Source organism: Rhinatrema bivittatum, chromosome 7, assembly GCF_901001135.1.
Source record: "Rhinatrema bivittatum chromosome 7, aRhiBiv1.1, whole genome shotgun sequence".
Lineage (NCBI taxonomy): Eukaryota > Metazoa > Chordata > Amphibia > Gymnophiona > Rhinatrematidae > Rhinatrema > Rhinatrema bivittatum.
In genome coordinates this window covers 14,366,282-14,387,912 of record NC_042621.1, presented here as the reverse complement: position 1 = coordinate 14,387,912, position 21,631 = coordinate 14,366,282, and the positions used below count along the sequence as shown (strand labels likewise).

The 21,631-nt window shown below is 42.2% G+C and overlaps 1 protein-coding gene across 1 annotated transcript in view; it reads left to right on the top strand.

Annotated features, from left to right (window-relative positions):
- Nucleotides 1–21,631, top strand: part of WWOX (WW domain containing oxidoreductase) — a 1,431,301-nt gene that overhangs the window by 429,710 nt on the left and 979,960 nt on the right. The window contains exon 6 of the mRNA XM_029608165.1: nt 14,020–14,108. Within this exon, the coding sequence (XP_029464025.1) occupies nt 14,020–14,108 (89 nt within the window). The remainder of the gene's footprint in view (nt 1–14,019; nt 14,109–21,631) is intronic.

The window sequence follows — 21,631 nt, the reverse complement described above, 5'->3', positions numbered from 1 at the left end:
TTCATTTTTTTGTAATCTAATTTTTATTTATTTTTAGGCGTTCATTTACAAAATAATGTAAGTACGCCTAATGGGAAGATTGTGTCTATCCTATGAGTGCTTCTTTGATCTTCTTTCAACATAGACAGCACGGCACTGTGTGAGCTGAAAGTCAAGATGGCAGGACCTCAGGAGGCTGCTTAGGCAAACGTGAAGGCTTAAAACCCGGGATGCCACTGTATTTCCTAGCTCTTTCATGGTGGTGCACGGTAGTAGTACACACAAAACACCTGCTACATGCACTATACTGGCATCACTTCCCATGTAATACCTACCACACAGCCTCCGACGTCCCGGCACTGAGTAAACAAACACCATTTCTTCCCATGTGTATTCCGAGTGAGAGGCACTACCAGTAGAATTCTATGTAATATGTATAATGTCCGTTTTTACTTTTTCTATAGTATAGAGAAGCTACAGTGGATCACTCTTAAAGTAGAATCATTGGAGCCTGACAAAACTGTTCTTGAAAGTAAAATGTTCTTATGATAGGAATCACTTGTACCAGAAGGAAAACTTATGATAGAGAATTTGAGAAGATGTGCTTATACATAAATTGTTCTTAGGGCTCTTATCTCTTGGTGAAAATGCATTGAAATATATTACAGTAGTGGAGGCAAAGTTTGAAAGAGAGTGCAATAAGTCAGTAAACCAGAAAGTAGTAAGAGGAAAAACATGGCAGTTTTTAGGCAAGTCATGATACTGGGCCTTTGATTCTCTTGAAAACAATCACATGGATAGAGCTTGGCAGTATTTTAGTAGGAATATCTTGATTAGATTGGATTTGGATTTGTGATTTAATTACTTGCGTTTCTGAACCCATACTCGAGATTAGTTAAAGTTCAGGTATAGTAGATATCACTGTGCACATCAAGTAGCTCTATACAAGTAATAAATGGCAGTAGTAGTCCCAGACCCAACAGGTTTACAATCTGACAGGGTCATTCATTATTGTGCGATGTGCCGGTATCGCCTGTGCTAGGGATCTTATTGCACACGATACCGGCCATGTTGAGGCGGTATTATTAAAATTAGGGGGAGGGGGGAAGGAGTGTGAGCGGGGTTTGGTTGGAGTGCTGCATGCGATAATGTTTTCCACATTATCGCCGGCAGCACCACAGGAAATAACTGCACCTTTTCCCGTGGCGCTTTGGAGGCGATAGTGTGTGGTGCAGCCGGCTGCCCACTATCGCCCCGCTCAACCCCCTTTTTTTTTTTTTTTTTAGCAACTCAATCATTTTGCTATAAATATAGCAGAATGATGAATCTAGGGGGTAAGTTGGTAGCCGAGGCAGTGGAGGGCAAAGTGACCTGCTCAAGCTCACAATGAGCTTTAATGGGAGAAGTGGGCTTTGAATCATGGCTTTCCTGACTCTCAGCCTAGTGTCGCTACTGAACCATTCCTCCGCTGATCAGAGACTGCCTCTTATTTTTATTTACTTACTTTTGGATTTTCTGGTACTGTACGTATTTTGCTTTCCCCAGAGTGCTCACAGGGTAGTTTTAAAAGGAACGCGCATGAGCCCATAAATGTGCGTATCTGTGCTTGCATAGAGATATGCTGCAATTTTAAATTGTGTGCAAGTACACGTGTATCATTTCAAATCCCTCTCCCGCACGTATGCGTGTGCATGATCTTAAGAAGTCGCTTAAATAAATGTCCCGTGAATATTTCGACTTGGGCCTTAGCAGCTTTTATGCATGTATGCCAGCAGATTTTAAAATATGCTCGCGTGAGGGAAAATGTTTTTCCAAGTAGTCCACCAGTTTGTCCAATTCATGATCTCTCTGCTCTTCATCCTTTCTCCTCATCAGGCTCCTCTTCAGACTTTCTCCTCATCAGGACCAGCAGTAAAGTTATGCGGTTAAGAAGCCGAGGCGCGCCATGGTCTGCCTTTTTAAAATACGGACTTGTCCCGGAACGGCCATGTCCCACCCCTTTTCCACACCACTATTCTTGTCATGCGCATGGCTATGTAATGCACATTCTTCACTACTTGTTAAAATCTGCGTTGCATGCGGCCCGCATATGCGTGTATGTGGGCGTTTTTGCGTGAGGAATGATTTTAAAATCTACCTCTGAGTTTGTACCTGAGGCAATAGAGGGTGAAGTGACTTGCCAAATCTCACAAGAAGTGGCAGTGGGGTTTGAACCCTGGTCTCCCTTGTTTGTAGCCCGCTGCGCTAATCCAGTAGGTTACTCCTGCACTCTGTGTATTTGTGCAGTACTGCATATGTCTACTACTACTACTACTACTACTACTACTACTACTACTACTACTACTACTACTACTACTACTACTACTACTACTACTACTACCACCATCACCAATTATTCATATAATGCAAGAAGATGTACACAACATTGTACAGACACACATAAGAGAATATTCCTGTTCCATAATGCTTGCAATCTAGTCAAGACATGCACACAAGACAAGTGAGCCACACAGTTTATTAAATGTTGCATATTTCTTCTCCCAAAATATGTATGTATGTTTATAATGCAGGAACATGCATACTTTCTCTATCCATGTAAGAAAAATACATGTGCATATTTTATTCATGTAGCAATTTGTAAATGATTGGATATTATCTTTATTAAAATTTGTGGATTGCTTAACATGTAAACTAAGTGATGTGCAAGTGAACAATCATAAAAGGCATGAAACTGACAGAACAGCAAAAACATAAAAATAAAACAATGTATCTGGTATGCTGCTCTTACAATTCCAGAGTCTGTCAGGAGGAGTAAGTTAATAATAAGCCTGTTTAAACAAAAAAGGGTAGATTTTAAAACTTGCGCACGCGTCCATGTGTGTGCACTACCCGGCGCGCGCACATGGACGCACTGATTTTATAACATGCGTGCACCGGCGTACGCCTGTTATAAAATATGTGGGCCACGTGCGTATGTATGGGCAGCACACGCAAGGGGGGGGGGTGTGTAAAATTTTGCTAAATTCACGTGGTAACGAGATCGGGGCTCTCCCAGTTCCCTCCAGTCCGCTCCCCCTACCCTAACCTCCCCACCCTCTAAATCCTTTTTTTTTTTTTTTTTACCTTTTATTCTACAAGTTACTTCAGGGCCCGGCCTGAAGTGCTGGCCCAGCCTGCCCCCTGGACCACCCATCCCCGCCCCCTGGCCCCCCATCTGTCAGGGCCTGGCACTAATGCACGTATCGCCACTTACACGCATGGCTGGGCCCTTTTTAAAATACACGGTGCGCGGCGATTTCTACGCCCGTGGCCAATTTTAAAATCCGGCCAAAAGGTTTTAAGCAAGGGCTTAAAAGTCTTCATGTTATCAGCCCAGCGCGATGCCGCAGGGAGGGAATTCCAGAAAAATAAGGGCCGCAACTGAAAAGGCACAGCCTCTTGTCATACCAAGCCGAGCATGCTGAAGGGATGGAACATGGAAAAGCCCTCTGAGATGACCTCAGTTGACCTGAAGGTCAGTAAACATGCAAGAATGCATTGCTCCAAGGGGAGGCTGATCACGAAACTAGTCTGAAAACTACAGTGCCAGTCTTATATAAAATACATTGCTGAGCAATTGGCAACCAGTGGAGGTCAATCAGAACTGGTGAAATATGACCTCTGTTTCCTGAGATCAGTCAAGCGGCTGAGTTTAGCAGGAGCTGTAGCAGTTTCAGTGTCGCTGCTGGTAGAGCAGTATAGATGGAGTTGCAGTAGTCAACCAGGGACAGAATAGATGCCTGCCCCACCATCCGAAAATTGGACTTGCCAAAATGGTTTAGCCACATACAGTTTGTAGCTTGTAAATGCCAGATTTTATAATAACTCAGAGTTAATTGTGGTGGCAGGTGTTCCATAAAGTATGTGTGTACACACCATTCTGAAAATACTATGCACATGTACTTGGAATCACCAGTTCATTTGGACTTTTACCAATTCATCCAGACCGTCACCTGTTCACCTATACCCTCTAGCACTTCACCTTACTCCTCCCCACTCAAAAACAGCAGACAAAAGACAAATCTGATTTCAGTTGCGTGAGTCAGTGTAAGACATGTTCAGGCAAGTTGCATATAATGCATGTATGTATATCTCTTACAGAATAGTAACTTGTGTGTATTCTTGTGAACCCTGCTCTGGAACCCCACTAGAATGCCCCCTTTTTCCCCTATAAAAATGTACACACGATACTGTTAATATGCACATACTCTGAAGGTTTATACAAATTTCAGATACATGCTAGAACTCTTTGAAAATGCACCCGAACACGGAGGGATAAATGTTAGTGTCTGAGGACTGGCCAAGCAATGTCCTCTGGGCTGGAGCAGTTAAGCATGCTGATTCCAGCTTTTTCCTATACAATTTTATTAATTCAAACAGCAAAACAATATTCACAGCAAGTGCCTACCTTGGCAGAACTCTTTCCAGCGCAAACTTCCCAGAGAGGATCAGGAGCTCCTACTCCTGGAGGGATGGGAGCCTCTCTATCCCAGCTGGGCTTCTACTCATTTCCCTCTAGCAGGTCTCGCCCTCTGAGCTCCTCCTACCCTGCAGGGTCCCGCCCATAGATTCTTCTCCCATTGGGGGATTTAAGGTGGACCAGGCATCTAGCCTGGTCCTACACAGGTTTATAGGGGAAAATGGGGACACTCTCTCACAGTGTCATAAAAGCACCGTATTTTTCGCTCCGTAAGACACACCTAACCATAAGAATGCACCTAGGATTTAGAGGAGGAAAATAAGAAAAAAAACCAATTCTGTCCCCATGATGGGCTCTGTACGGAGTTCCCTCCTGGTGGCCTGGTATGCTTTTCATTAATTTCGGCTGTCAAAAACTGCTAATCAGTTCTGAAAATCCACATTGCTTCACATGCAAGAAACATTTTATCATAATCACTGAACTATACCATGAACTAAAAAAGTAAAAGTTTGTATCATGTGTCCTCTATCCCAGGCAGTATATTACCCTCATGATTTTCTAATATATCTAAACAAATGAGAAGGAAACGGCTTGTACTAACCATTAACTTTGATGCCATGTATCGTCTTCTGCCGGCAGAGCTTGAGCTCCCTGCCTGCCTGCTGTTCCCAGGGTGCATTTTACAGCGAAGCTCGGTGTGGTGCAGGTCAAACATCATCTGTTTGAACCGTGTGCGCTACGGAGGCCCCTCCAGTTCAAACAGCTCCCTGCCGGTCTGCTGTTCCTGGGGTGCCGCGGGGTGAATCTTATTTTGAAGGTCGGCGGCATCCCGGGAACAGCAGACCGGCAGGGAGCTGTTTGAACTGGAGGGGCCTCCGTAGCGCATGTGGTTCAAACAGCTGGTAGACCTGCACCACGCCGAGCTTCTCAGTAAGATGCACCCCGGGAACAGCAGACCGGCAGGGAGCTCAAGCTCTGCCGGAAGAAGATACATTTGACCTGCGCCACCATGCTGATTGGGCTGAGTGAAGAGGAGGAAGAGGAGGGGGACGACGCACGAGAGGGAGAGGCGCTACATTCGCTCCATAAGATGCACAGACATTTCCCCCCCACTTTTGGGGGGAAAAAATTGCGTCTTATGGAGTGAAAAATATGGTAAATGGTTTCTTCACAATTAGGTGAATTTGCAAAGGAGTTACGCATGTAAGTGCAACATACTATCGTAGCAATTTTCAAAAGCCATTTACGTGCACATTACAGGGGTAAAATCTATTGACAATTCAGTGGCATATATTGTAGCAATTTCCAAACCCCCTTCCATGGGTAAGGTGCGTTTACATGTGTAAAACCCAGCTTTAAGTGTGCAAATGCTTTTGAAAATCAGGCCCACGTGCTTAGTGCTGGATTTCAGCCCTGTTTGGCCCTATGCAGAATACTTAAGAAAACCCTTGCTGCTCCTTGTGATGATTGAATTCCTGTCCTAAGGCTATTCCCCAGTGAAGGATATGATAAAACGGCATAGTCTGGTTCAGTTCTTTTGAAATTGTTTGACACGAATGAGTAGGTGGGGTACAGGGTAATAGTTTCCTGCCCAGGTTACATAATCATATGTTTTGCATGCCACCTGTCTGTCAACAGTTGTCTTGTGAATTGAGCCTGCATCTTTGCTGGTCCCTATATCCTCACACACCTAGCTGTTGCTCTGGCCTTGTTTAAGTAACAAAATCTGTTAGAGCTCTTCTTCATGTTGAAAAAGAGCTTTTATATGTTGTAAAATCTTTATCCTTTCTAAAATTGACTGACATTAGAAATTCCATCACTTTTTTCAGTATGGGGAAATAGTCTTAGAGATCTACATATACAAGGAAGTGTTTGTTTTTATGCTCGATTTAAAATGAATTAATGGCTGTTAAATTAGGTCTAATTTTTCTTGGATTGTATTTTTTTGTCTTCCCTGCCATGCTTGGTGGTTTCTACCAGTTTCCCTCTTCTAAATCTAGGGACCTTTATTTCCAGTTTTTATTTTATTTTGCCTGGGAATTTCAATGTAATAAAAAGGAATTGGTGGAAAAATGAATCTGTTATACAGGAGAAAAATCAGTGTAAAAGTAATTTGTTATCACATTGAAATTCCCAAGAAAAATAAAAATAAAATCAGTGTAAAAGTAATTTGTTATCACATTGAAATTCCCAAGAAAAATAAAAACTGAAAACAAAGGTCCCTGTCTATGTCATAAGAACAGAAGTTGCCATACTAGGTTAGACAGAGGGACCATCAAGCCCAGTATCCTGTTTCCAAATCTGGCCAATCCAGGATGCAAGTACTTGGCAAGTACCCAAACACTAAGTAGATCCCATGCTACTAATGCCAGTAATAATCCGTGGCTATTCCCTGTTAACTTGATTTATGGACTTCTCCAGGAACTTGTCCAAACCTTTTTTTAAACTCAGCAGTGCTAGCTACCTTAACCATATCCTCTGGCAATGAATTCCAGAGTTTAATTGTGCATTGAAAAAGAATTTTCTCCAATTTGTTGTAAATGTGTTACTTGCTAACTTTATAGAGTGCCCCCTTTTACTGAAAGAGTAAATAACTGATTCACATTTACCCATTATAGACCTCTCATGGTTTTATAGACCTCTAACATATCTCCCCTCGGCCGTTTCTTCTCCAAGCTGAACAACCCTAACCTCTTCAGCCTTTCCTCATAATAAAGCCATTCCATCCCCTTTATCATTTTGGTCGCCCTTCTCTGAACCTTTTCCATTGCAACTATATCTTTTTTTGAGATGCGGCGACCAGAATTGTACACAGTATTCCAGGTGTGATCTCACCATAGAGCAATATGTAGATACTATGAAATTCTCCATTTTTTCACAACTCCTTTCCTTATTATTTCTAACATTCTATTTGCTTTTTTGACTGCTGCAGCACACTGAACTGATGATTTCAATATATTGTTCTTTTTTTCCTGGGTGGTAATTCCTAATATGGAACCTAACATGGGTTACTTTTCCCCATGTGCATCACTTTACACTTTTCCCCATGTGCATCACTTTACACTTTTCCCCATTAAATTGCACACCACCTCTGCAGTGCATCAAGGCCCAACCAGTCTTGATGGATCTCCATGCCACACACTACAGTGTGAGAGCCATAGGGCTGGTCCATGGTGAATTAATAATTTTAGAACATTTTTTCTAGCTCTCTGCCATATATTCAGAGAGAGGTTGTGCAGATGGGAGAATGATGGTTCCATTTAAGATGTCACAACACATAGTCAGTTATAATTCACTCTTGGAACCTTGTAAAGTGGATCAGCAAGGGCCATCAACATAGTAGACTGCAGCACATTAGGTCAGAATTTGCTAAATGCTATTAACACTCAGATGTGGTTATAAGTCACAGTTGTAATTCTCTTTTATTTTTAAGCAAATTCATCAGTCATTTATGGATGAAAAATACGTTGAACCTGCTTGCCCAAGTGATAGTGCAGACTGATGTGCATGCCATTATAGCCTGTGAAAAGGGAGGTGGAATTTGTCAGGCCGCCTTCATTGTATTTCATAGTTGTTCCTCAGCTGTGGTGGTGAGCATACTCTTTCACCCAGTGAGCTGGCTTAACTGCAAGCCAGATCTCTAAAGAGTTTTTTCTGTTGGCACAAAATGGCTAAAAAAAAAAGTTCCTTTAGAATATGGCTCTGTCTCAGTCCATATTATTTCATTTAAATCATTAATTGTTAAGTGCTTGCTTCTGTCTGTTTTGTGATTTGAGTTAAAATAGGGGGTCCAAAAGGAACATATGTGGCTCTTGAAGCTCAGTTTGGCACATTTCTTTCTTTGGAAATCTGAGGGAAAGTGTGTTGTTTTTTTTTGTTTTTGTTTTGTTTTTTTTCAGCAAAGTGGGTTATCGAATAAACCATGAAGGAGGACTCTAAGAAAGACTATTGTTTAATCAAGTGCCTTGTTGGGGAAAATGAACCAGTGGTGGCAATTATTTCATTGTTTAATCATTAGAAATATTTATACTGATGAGATCATAGAAACATAGAAATGACGGCAGAAGAAGACCAAACGGCCCATCCAGTCTGCCCAGCAAGCTTTCACACTTTTTTTTTCTCTTACATACTTATCTATTTCTGTTGGCTCTTAGTAACCTTTTTCTTTCTATTTCCATTCCACCCCCGCCATTAATGTAGAGAGACTGCATCTAAGTAAAATAGCTTAATTTAGTTAGGGATATTAACCACTGCAATAAGCAAGCTGCACCCATGCTTATCTGTTTATTCAGACTGTGTAATTCAGTCCTTGTTGATTGTTGCCTGAATATAGATCCACCTTTCTTCATTCCCCCCTGCTGTTGAAGCAGAGAGCCATGCTGGCTATGCATTGAAAGTGAAGTATCAGACTTGCTCCCTTGCCATTGAAGCAGAGGGCTATGCTGGATATGCGTGAATTGTCAAAATTTCCTCCCCTGCCGTTGAAGCAGAGGGCTATGCTGGATATGCGTAAATTGTCAAAATTTCCTCCCCTGCCGTTGAAGCAGAGAGCTATGCTGGATATGTGTGAAGTGTCAAACTTCCTCCACTGCCGTTGAAGCAGAGAGCTATGCTGGATTTGCATTGATAGTGAAGTATCCGGTATTTTTTGGTTTGGGATAGTAATTGCCGTAACAAGCAAGCTACTCCCCTGCTTTTATGTGGTTGCAAATCCTTTTTTCCCACATTTCCTCTTGCCGTTGAAGCATAGAGCAATGTTAGAGTCGCATTATTGAATAAGGATATTCATCTCAAGGTAGTAGCCATCATTCCCTCAAGCCACCCCCATGCCTCTTCTCTTCATTCACATCCTCTAGACTTTATGGATCCACAGTATTTATCCCACGCTCCTTTGAAATCTTTCACAGTTTTGGTCTTCACCACTTCCTCCGGAAGGACGTTCCAGGTATCCACCACCACCACCCTTGCTATAGTAGCTCACAACTGGGCATACATCATTTTAAATGGTGTATCTGTGCTCTTCCAAATAGCCAGTTTATGCCCATGATAGAGTATACTACCTCACCCTAAATCTGATTTATTAATTCTAGTTGACTCGAGCTGGAAAAGGCTGGTGAGGCCTTTTTGAGAATCGTGTTCATGATGATGCTTTTCTTTTTCTTTCTCTGAGCCAGTAGTACAATCTTGCACCTTGAAACCAGGAACAAAGTGTTATTTAACTTGTAGCATATAGTCTTGCTGATTTAAGATCGTTAGAAGCATGTTAAGCAGCAACCAGTTGGCTAAGGAGTCTGTTGAGTAAACTGTGTTAAAATTGTGTTAAAGTGGTATTTGCAATGTGTAATGATAAGCAGAACATGTCAGAACTTGCACGCTAATTTCAGGGTTAATGCAGAAACAACACTACTGCTGGAGATATCATTAATCTATATGCATTAACACATCTGCGTTAACACTTGCTTTATTTAACGCAGGTCTGGTTTCCCTGTGGTAATAGATAGTGATGTAATTTGCATAGTTTTGAATCTCATTAATTCCTCATACGTTTTAAGGCAAGTGCATGAATGCTGATTTACCATATGTTAAATGCCTGTGTTAACTAACTCACATTAACACATTAGTACTGACATGTTTTTAGTAAATAGACTGTAGATTATTTTAGAACTGTTTAATGATTTCTTTGACCCTTGCATCTGTAAATGTCCATATGATGATTCCTTTGTTTTTAAAAAAAGACATTTTATGGCACTATAGAGGAAGTAGATTTTTGAAAGGTCAGGTGAATGGAGATTTTAGAAAATATCATGCAACCTTCATGCATCTTTGGTTGTGACACTTTTATAAAGATTCTGCTATTCTTAAAGACAGAAACAATTATCTCGAAGTGTTCTATGTAACCTACTTTATCATAGTCCAGTTAAATCTTGTAACCAAATAATTTTTATTACTATTTGTATTACAGGTTATAATGATATGTTCCTGGGGTTTGCATTTACACCTTAACTTGCAAATGAGTTGCTTGTATTTTATGCATCCAGTAATATTCTTTGAAAAGTGTCTGTGTGAAAATGAATTTCCTTCATTCGGATGCAGTAGGAGCTGAATTACAGATCACAATCACACAGCTGACTTTAGTCAAGTTCCCTGACTTGTCTTTAAGTACTAATGTGTGCATTAATTTACGCTGTGTATCAAAATTACCCATGCAAAATATGGAAGTAACATGGTAATAAGTTAATTAGCCATCGCCATAGTATTTTCAAAGGTGCAGTAACATTTCTGCTTCCTGCTGTTTATTAGGGGAGAGAGTGTGTCCTGGGCCTTCCCCAGCCTCAGAAATACCCCCTCCCAGTCTCATCCTCTAAGCACAAGAGGCAGGCAGATCATTCTTTTCCATCTTACCTCCCCAAACATGAAGCTGCACAATTCCCCTCCTCCCTTCCTTGTAAGCATAGTCTTCCATGTGCAGAATTCAGCATCTGATGCACTACTCAATGGCACTATTATAAAGCAGGGACTGAACCAGCAGAGAGTAAGAAACTCACCATCTAGCTTGGAATTTTGGTAAGGGGGCTCAGATGAGGGTCTATGGCTTTTGCGTGGGGGGATCAGGTGGTCTCCTGTATTCAGGCTTGAAAAGGGAATAGAGGTGATCAGATGGCCTATTCTGTTCAATGGGGATCAGAAAGGAGGATAGGTAATCCAACAGCCTCTTGTATTCGGGGAGGGGGTTGTAAGTGATCATGCAGTCTCTTGTATTTGGGAGCTAATTATAGGCAGCATATTCCTTCAAAGCCAATAGGTTTTTTTAAATAGAATTCTTTGTTCATGAACCATGCATGTTAAAATGGGCAGTTTATTTATTTATTTATTTATTTATTTAACACTTTTTTATACCGACCTTCATAGTAATAACCATATCGGATCGGTTTACATAGAACAAGGGTATAACTGAAGCAATAACTAAAGTAATTAACAATAGAGGTGAATAAGGCAAAGTTACATTTAACAAGGAGTAAAAAACTTGGAAGCTTAAATAGCTGGAAAGAAGGTAAGGCAGGAAGTAATTGTAACATAATACAATAGAGAATATGGGTTAAAGCTTAAAGTGCTTTAACCTGGAAGTGCCAGAGTCCATCGTTCGAGAGGATAAAAGACCATTCGTCCAGGTGAGAATAATAGCGACTAGTGATTGTCTGGAGGATCAGAGAAGGCTTGGTGAAAGAGCCACGTCTTGAATTTTTTTCTGAAAGTTAAGAGGCAGGGTTCCAATCTGAGGCTTGAGGGGATGTTATTCCAAATAGATGGTCCTGCTATTGAAAACGCTCGGTCTTTGGTCGAGGAAAGGCGTGTGGCTTTGGTTGGGGGGAAATTCAGAGTACCTTTGTGAATATCTCTAATTGGTCTGTCGGAGGAGTGTAGTTTGAAGGGGATTTCAAGGTCGAGTTGGGGTTGATGATGGATGGATTTGTGTATTAGTGTGATTGATTTGTAAAGGATTCTAAAATTCACTGGTAACCAGTGTAGGTTTCTGAGGATGGGTGAAATGTGATCTCCACGGCTGGTGTTGGTCAATAATCTCGCTGCGGCATTTTGTATCATCTGCAGTGGTTTAGTGGTAGATTTAGGGAGGCCTAGGAAAAGGGCACTGCAGTAGTCTATCTTGGCAAATAGCAACGCTTGAAGGACTGTCTTGAAGTCTTGGAAAAATAATAGTGGTTTGAGTCGTTTTAGAACCTGAAGTCTATAGAAGCAGTCTTTGGATATGGTGTTGACCATTTTCTTTAGGTTTAGTCGATTATCTAGAAGTACCCCAAGGTCTCTCACATGCTTATGGGTTATGTAGGAGTTGTGTGGGGATGATGGGGGGATATTTTCTTCGTTTGAAGAGATGAGGAGGAGCTCCGTCTTCGAGGCATTAAGGACCAAGTTTAATCTATTGAGGAGGCTGGTGATAGATATAAGGCAGTTATTCCAATGGGTGAGCGCTTTTGAGATAGATTCTGTGATAGGGATTAGAATCTGCACATCGTCTACGTACAGATAATGAATTAGATTAAGATCAGTTAGCAATTGGCAGAGGGGGAGGAGGTAGATATTAAAGAGGGTTGGAGATAGGGAGGATCCTTGTGGTACACCAAGAGTGGATTTTGTTAAGGGAGATTCTTTATTATTGATTTTAACTTTGAAGGTTCTATTGCAGAGGAAGGACTTGAACCAACTGTGGGCTGGTCCGGAGATACCGATATCTGCTAGGCGATCCAGAAGGATGGAGTGGTTGACGGTGTCAAATGCCGCCGAGATGTCTAGCAGGACTAATAGAAAGGAGTAGCCTTTGTCTAGACCCATTATGATATGGTCTGTAAGTGAAATGAGGAGGGTTTCCGTGCTGCGTGATTTGCGGACGCCATATTGTGAAGGGTATAGGATATTGTGATCTTCTAGGTACTCTGAAAGCTGGGTGTTTACCAGCTTCTCCGTTAGTTTGGCTAAGAATGGGAGATTGGAGATGGGTCTGAAGTTGGCTGGTTCATTAGGGTCTAAATTGTGTTTCTTAAGGAACATCTTAAGTTTATCTGCTTTAACCTGCCCATGTTAATATGGATTAGTACATAGGCCCCTAAATGATTCACTTTTGCATTTAAATTAGAATTATTAAATACAGCGGGAATTTAAAAAAAGCAATGCACTCTGGACAAGATGTCATCTGTAAAGAATTGCAAATAAAATCCTTTCTTTCCATGCATAATCCTTGTTTTATCATACGGTGTTTCCTCCTATTTACCAGCACCCGTTCTAACGGTTTGAATGGCTTTGTTTTCTTATGATTGTAGCTACATGTGGATGAAAAATGGGTGCATTAAAATGTAGAAATATAGTCAGTGTTTGGCAGATAGGAGTCACTTTGTCCATCCGATCTTTCCATGTGTTCTGCCACTGTAGTCTTCTTCCATCCTCCTCCTCCTCTACCACTACTAAGATCCCTTGGTGGTTTGCCACGTACAAGCATGGAATCTGCTGCGGTTTAAGCTCCTGCTGCCTCAGCTGGAAGTCTGTTTCAAATGTCCATCCCTGTCTTCTTGCTCAAAAAATATATTTTCTATACGAAACCAATATTTTTCCCTTATCTAATAGAATTCAAGAAAGCCTAGGATAGGCACAGAGAATCCCTAGTAGAGAAGAAATGAGTGGAAAGCCAGAAATTAACTGGGGTTGATGGTGTTGTAAAGGCATGGAGCTGGGGAAACTTAGAGGTGTTTCTTTAAAAACCAAAAACTTTGTATTAGGTTTGCCTTTTGCTCTTGTTCTTTCCATTTATTCAACATCAGGTTATTATTGGGGCTGTGTGCTGTTAATTCATGGTGTACAGTAAAGCTGCACACCATCTTTCTATGCTTAGCAGAGTTTTGAGTTGAGAAAGCTGGTTTTTTTTGGCAAAGATTTTCACCCTTCCCTTCATTTGCATGATTTATGGTTACTGTGAATTCAGAAATGCTCCATAACACATTTTCTGTAATGTGATATTAAACTTGCTGTTATTTATCATTTTCTTTTTTTTTTTTTCTTTTGATTCATTTCAGCACAAAGCCAAAGTAGAAGCAATGACCTTAGACCTTTCCTCTCTTCGTAGTGTGCAGCGCTTTGCTGAAGCATTCAAGGCCAAGAATTTGTAAGTTTTTTGGGGAGAGGGTTATGTTTCAGAGCTTCATGTTATTCTAATGTCTTTATCAGCTGAGGCCAAGCTGCATACTAAAACTGCAGCTTGACTTAACGGATCAAAATATTGGCTTTCCTCCACAGCTCGGGCTCGGATGCGGAGTTCATATAGCACTGCTGTGCCGTGTGTACCTCTGCTGGACAGCAAAATAACTTTGTGAGAACGGGTTGAACCTCAGCTCTTGTATGCTATCCCAGTTCCTCTGCCCTTGAGTAGCTTGTTAGTCTGAGTCTTGAGAAAAAGGAGTTCACAGATTGCTGGGTGTTTGAGAATCCCTCCTCAAGGGGGAGGATAGAGCATCACTGTGGATGTAAGAATACGAGTCTGGAATAGTTAATGAGGCAGTGCAGTTCCATTTTTTAAAGCAATTTTTCCTTCGTTAGGTGTATAGTTGTAATGCTGTACTCCTGCCACTGAATAGCCCAGCATAGGAATCCTGATGGCTAAGTTTAAATGTTTAGTTTAACCATCAAGTTGGTAGAGGCAAATTTTACTGCTGCCACTTTTATAAGACCTACTATACAATATTTATTTATCACTGTAGATTTTTCTTTAACATATTTCTGTGACTGTTTCCTCCAAGCAGACAAAACATTTTGCACAACTTTGAAAATATATTATAGTAAAAGGAGTATACATAAAGGGAATATAACTTTTACTTTTGTCGTAGTGCCAAAGCAGAAACTGATATGTATACACATAATGTATTCACAATCATAGGCCTTTCAGGTTATGAGAACAGTCAACACTCATATAGCTGCCAAAATACTAATGCAGCTATGTTATTAAATCCACATCTTTCAGCATTAAACTTTCTTCCATGTAAAATGTAACAAGAAAAGGAGGAAACCAGTTCTTTTTACGTCTACTGAGTTTAAATTCAGTTATTTATGTCATCTGAGGCTTTCTTCCCTATTGGATTAATAGTTTATAGACATTCAGCTTTGAAAAGTCTTGCCACTTAGGGGCCTATGTACTAAGTAGCAGTAAGTACGGCTTTACTACAGATGTACTAAACCGATTGTATGTAAATTAGGAATGTGGTGATGTTTTCCCAAGGTAAGGTGGTAACCCTGTTACCATGGGAAAAGTACTACCACCCTCCCCTCCCCACCAACTAACCAGCCCTAAATGTCAGGGCTGGGATGGGGGGGGGGGAATATAAAAAATAAATAGATATTAAAGCTTCTTAGCAGAATACAGGAAGTAAAATGTTACAAAACTAGCATGTTCTCAGGCCAGAGGCAACATCTTGGGTCTCCCTCCTGCCTCAGAAAATACCCCCTTCCAGTCCTGCCCTCTAAATATGAGAAGCCGCCAGATAACATCCCTGCCCCATCTGAGAGCCTTCTAACTATGAGGCCTCTTAGTTTCCCTTTTCCCCAAAAACCACAGACTGCTGCATGCACAGTTTAAAGTCTGATGCCCTGCTCAGTGTCTCCTTTTCAAAGCAGAGGCTGAGCTAGCTGGGGATAGAAAATCTCCTCCTACCAGCTGGCCTGGAGTGGGTTTGAGGAGACTCAAATCACAATGACTTTTTTTTTTTTTTCGGGGGTGGGGGGGAGATGATCAGGTGCACTGCTATATTCTGGAGGATGAGATTAGAAGGGGTGATGATCAGGCGTAAAAACAGTTTCCACCCCCACACACACAAAAAAAAAAAAAAAAAGAATTAGATGCAGGTGCAAAGATGTCGTAATACCAGCTTCCCCAGTGGGGTATATTTCCCTTGGGAAAAATTGTGCCAAGTATCACTGTGAATAGAGCAGTATTGGCTTAATAGCTCATGAACACCTAGTTTCCTACAAATTTAAATAGCTTATTTACATGTCTGTGGTAACATTTACTGCAGCTGTTTTGTGCCCTGCGTTAGAAGCTTAGTATATGATGCAGTTTTTACTGCAACCTGGTAATTGGCCCCTTTCCTAGCGCCCAGACAGATGATAATGTTAGAGAACTTCAGCTTAAGCACATTCTTGTATGATTTCCCTATTAATCATATAAATGGATTAGATCCATGTCACCTATCTTATTATAACTTGTATTATATAAGCATGTACCGACACTGCCATGGCACTTTCATAGATACATTTTTTAACCAAACTAAATATACATGCCTCTATGTAAACCATTGTGATGGTACATTACTAAACGACAATACAGAAAAGATTTTAAATAAATAAATATATTCAGGGCCAGTGGGTTATGCACCTGTACCAGCAGATGGAGACAGAGCAAACTGATGTCATAGTTTATATACTCCTGCAGTGACACCAGCCCGCCAGTATCCTCCGTCTACAGCAGATGGTAGATGTGCATTTCCCTAATGGGAATTGCTTCAAATTTTAGAGGAGGAATAATAAGAAATTTAATTTACCCCATGCTCCTGCAGTGATACCAAATGGGCCCTCCCCCAGTAAAGAATTCCTGAGATGATTTCCACCATCCCTTAGATGAGTGCCTTGGTCTGTTAGCTGGTTTTTCTCAGCCGGCGTGGTCTTAGCTGATTAAAACAGCTGAAAGGCAGCGGGTGCAGGAAGCCGAGCTCAGCGGTGACTATATATGCTCTCTCCCCCTGTAGCCAGAGTTCAGGTAAGATATGAAAAAAAAAAGAGGAGAAAAAGCAAAGACAGAGTAGAAAGGTTGCTTGTAGGCCTTTCCCTTCCTCCAGTCTCCGTGCTTGGCGCGCCATTCCGACATTTGTTCCTGCTCCCATGCAAGGTTCAGGGACTTGAGCAGCTTGGTGGGTTGAGCAGCCCGGTTAAGCTAGGCCCTGAAGTTAGGCTATCTTCTGTGTGGTAGGCCACGGTGGTGTTTTCATGTGCTTTTTTCTGCACTTTAGGCTGCCCTCTTCAGGACTGTCGGTGCGTGCAAGTGCATCTGGCTGTGCGTCCGAATTGTGCGCCCAATTTCTTTTGGGTGTGCTGCTTGTGCACACAATCTGGGATAGATTGGTTGTGCACTTAAATTTGGCGTGGTGAAAGTGTGCCTAGTTTTTTTTATGCCTAGCCTTGGGACACCTAACTTTTGTGCACTTAAATTTTGTGTGCTTAAGTTTTGCAGTGTGAAGTCAGCTGGATGCACAACTTCAGTCACCTGTTAAGTGTACTGATGGACTAATACGCCTGTGGCTAAAAAACCTAAGTGCTTTTCCCTCTGTGCTGCCTGTCATATTCAGTCTTCTCAGCCTGGAGAGTCTTCTAACTTGTGCCAGTGTAGGTTAGAGGCTCAGGGAGAATTATCTTCTTCAGATTTTACTTTGCAGCCTGATGATGGTCTGAGTAAGGACATGTCAGGAGGGACGCCTGACCTTGGAACTCCCTTAACTGGTTCATCAGCAGGGGACAGTAGCTTAGTAGGCGCAGCTCAGGTGCCTTCTGGTTTTGGCATGGATCCTTCTGCCTTTTCTTGGGTAGAATTTTTTCAATGATTGCAATCCTTTCTTCAGGTGCAGTTCTCAGCCCCATCCAATCCTGTCAGGTCAGAATTACAAGCGGTGACCTCTCCCTCTTTCGGTACCACTGTTAAGCACCGAAATACACCTAGATTGGCAGCAGGTCCTCCTGATAGGAATCCGGATGGCACTGATGATGAGGCCAATCCTGACTCCCTGGAGCATGGGGAAATTCTTCCGGGTCTGGAACCATATGTTGCGGTTTTTTCATAGAGATGAGCTAGCGACTCTGATCTCCCAGAAGTTGAAGATGCTGGTAGTATTTGGGACAGATTCAATGTCTGAGCCTACGAAAAATCCCATTTTGATCTCTATGTGAAAAGCCCTTTGTTTTTTCCCTGTTATGGAGGCCATTTAAGAATTGATTGATCTTCAGTGGGATGCCCTGAAGGCAAATTTCAAAAGGGGTCAGGCTTTGGAAGGCCTGTACCCCGTGGACCCAGTGGTGAGATATCATCTGCGTTTTCCAAAAGTGGGGATACCCTTGCCTGTGCTGTCTCTAAGCAGATGACTATCCCCATGGAGGGAGGAGCAGCCTTGAAGGATGTGCACGATAGAAGGATTGAGGCCATTCTTAAGCAAGCATTTAAAGCAGTGGCAATGACCTTGCAGATAGCTTCTTGTTCCTTGGTGGCTCACTCTTGTTTTCTTCTCTCTCAGGAGGTCAATGACTCAAGTGAAATATCAGGGCAGTTATGTACCAACTCGCAGCCTTTTTAGCAGATGCAGGCTGCAATTTGATCTGCAGCTCAGCCAGATGGGTGGCTTCGGTAATAACGGCCAGGTATAAATTATGGCTGAGAAGTTGGTCGGCCAATAAGACCTACAAGGCTAATCTTATGAAATTGCCCTTTAAAGGCTCACTCTTGTTTAGGAGCGAGTTGGATAAATTGGCCAATAAGTGGGGCAAATCCCTGGTTCCTTGGTTGCCAGAGGATAAGAAGCAGATGCTGCACCCCTTTGACATGAGGGATCATACCAGGAGTTCCAAGCATTTTTGACCCTACCGAGGAGAGACCTTTCAGAGGACTTGACCTTTCCATAAGTCTTAGTCCTTTCGTCCCAGACAGCCCAGGCAGTGTGCAGGCTCGGGTAGTGGAACCTCCCGAACATCCCAATGAAGGTTTGCTGACGCACCCTGGGAAAGGAGATAGGGATGCACCTTTCTCTTTTATCAGAGGTGGACCAATATCACATTGGATCAGTGGGTCTTGGAGGTAATTCGAGAGGGCTATACACTGGAGTTTCACAGTGTTACTCGGGACATGTTCATGGTGTCTCCCTGCCACTCCCCACAAAAGAAGCAGGCAGTGGAGTATAGATTGTCAAGGCTCCTCAGTCTCTGGGCTGTGGTAACAGTGCCCTCGTCTCAAGAAAATACGGGTCGATATTACATTTATTTCGTTGTGCCCAAGAAGGAGGGTACCTTTCGTCCCATCCTAGATCTCAAAAGGGTCAACCATCATTTGCAGGTGACTCAATTCTTCATGGAAATATTGCACTCAGTGATAATAGTGCAGTTGGGGGAATTTCTGACCTCCGGATCAGTCTGAGGCATACCTCCATATTCCCAACCGATTGGAGCACCAACGTTTTCTGTGTTTCGTGGAGCTGGGATGCCATTATCAGTTTCGGGTGCTGCCTTTTGGTCTGGCCATTGCTCCTAGAACTTTTTCCAAGGTTATGGTGGTGGTGGCGGCAGAGTTGAGAAAGGATGGAATACTGGTATACCGTATTTGGACGACTGGCTGATTCGGGCCAAGTCTCTAGAAGAGAGCTGTCTGGTGACCCTCAAGGTGATCCCCCTAATGCAGGAGCTCAGATGGGTGGTGAACCAAGCCAAGAGCAGTCCTCAGCCATCTCAGTCATTGGAGTATCTGGGTATTCAGTTTGACACGAAGCAGGGCAAGGTTTTCCTGCCGGAAGCTCCTATTCAGAAGTGTATGCAGATGCGTCTCTTGATGAACACTATATACCCAATAGTGTGGTTCTATCCGCAGGTACTCTTTGATGACGGCAATCCTGGAAGTGGTACCGTGGGCAAGAGCGCATATATGTCCTCTCTAGCACTCCATGTTATCTCGTTGGAGCCCACAGTCTTAGGATTATTCTGTTTGGCTCCATCTGCTGATGGAAGTCTGCTCTCACTTCCAGTGATGGTTGCAAGCGTTTCATCTAAGAAAGGGAATTTCCTTGAGATTGCGGGACTGGTTAGTATGCACGATGGAATCAAGCCTCCAGGGTTGGGGAGCTCACTGTCAGGAGCTAACAGTGCAGGGGCACTGGATTACGGAAGAGTCTCTCTGAAACATCAATTGGCTGGAAGCCCGGGTGGTCTGGTTTGTATGCTTACAGTTCGGCGACAGGCTGCATGGTCGAGCGGTCTGGGTAATGTCGGCAATGTGATGACATTGGCTTACACCAATGGGCAGGCAGGAACTAAGAGCCAGCAAGTGTCACAGGAGATAGACCAAATTATTGAGTGGGTGAAAGTGCATCTTCAGGAGATCTCGGCCTCGCACATTGCAGGAAAAGACAATGTAAGAGCATACTTTTTCATCAGGCAGAGTCTGGACCTAGGAGAATGGGTATTGTTGTACGAGGCATTTCAGTTGATTGTGGATCATCGGGACATTCTGATTCTGGACTGCTGGTGAATTCTTGCAATACAAAGGTTCTTCGATTTTTCAGTCACAGGAGAGATCCAATGTCCTTGGGTATTGATGCTCTCGTGCAGGACTGGCCAGAGGACAAGCTGCTGAATGCCTTTCCCTTGTGGTCCATGTTGGGCAGAATAGTTTAGAGGGTTGAGAGTCACAGAGGGATGATCCTTTTGGTGGCACCAGATTGGCCCATTTCCAAAAGAAATATAGTTGACATGATCCATCTTAAATTCTGAGATTTGGGAAGTCAAGCCTTCCTTAGTCTTTGCTTCTTATTAGCTTATCGAAACTCACGCTTGCCCTCTTGCGTTTCCATATAAAGTTCAGAAAACGTGATCTGAGCAACAACAAATTGGGTCTATTAAGCCAGCACAGCAGCATTTGAAGCATAAATAAAATTTTAGACATAATTACAATTTTTAAGGGGGTTCATCTCCCCATCAAGGTTAATGGGGGATTTTTCCTTAAAGCTGATTGTGCCTCAACTTGATGTTTATAAGTTTACTAAAGTCCCAAGGAAGGGACCCCACAATGACATTTGGAGAGCATCATCAAGGGGCAGCACTTCAGACACTGAAATTTATCTTTAATCCCGCAAAAATTTGAAACTGTGAAAACATGCTTTTTATTGCTGATATTTATTTTTGGACATTGTAAATAAACAAGAGTATGTCATCAGCAAGCATTTTAAAAACGGCCTGGCCATGCACGTATCTGCCGGTAAGCACAGAAGTGCTGGCAGATCAAAAAGGGAACAGTGTGCGCCGGCGTGCGGAAGTTACTTCTGCACATGTTATAAATAGCCGCATCCATGCGTGTGCACATGTTCGCATGCGAGCACATTTTAAAATTTACCCCATTGCTGCTAACATTGATGAGAGAGATTGGTTGATATGAACCTACCTCTTTATATCTTTATTTTTCTTTGGCAGCACTACTATTGATTCATATCTAAAGATAACGAAACATGGCCTAGAACATTGTTATATAAAGTTGTTAAAGGCCTAAACACTTGAAATTTCAATATTGTATAGAGTTCTGAGCCTATCCTATCTAATCCTAAGGCCTTCCCCAACTTCTCTAAAAACTTCAAGTCTCTTATGTCATGATTTAATAGATCTGTTTGCTCTTGCTTGAATTGTAACCAATTAGTCTTTGAAAAACTCGTTTTACATCTCCGTTTTTCTATCATAAAGGTCAGAAGTATTCTATAAATCATTTTATTATGTCCTCAGTATTATTTTTGACTTGTCCCATTTTATCCTTAATTCCTGTGATATGAGTGATAACATTTTGCTCATTTTATTCCCGTGCCCATGCTTGGTCCAACACAGACCTTTCTTCCTCAGATAAGACTC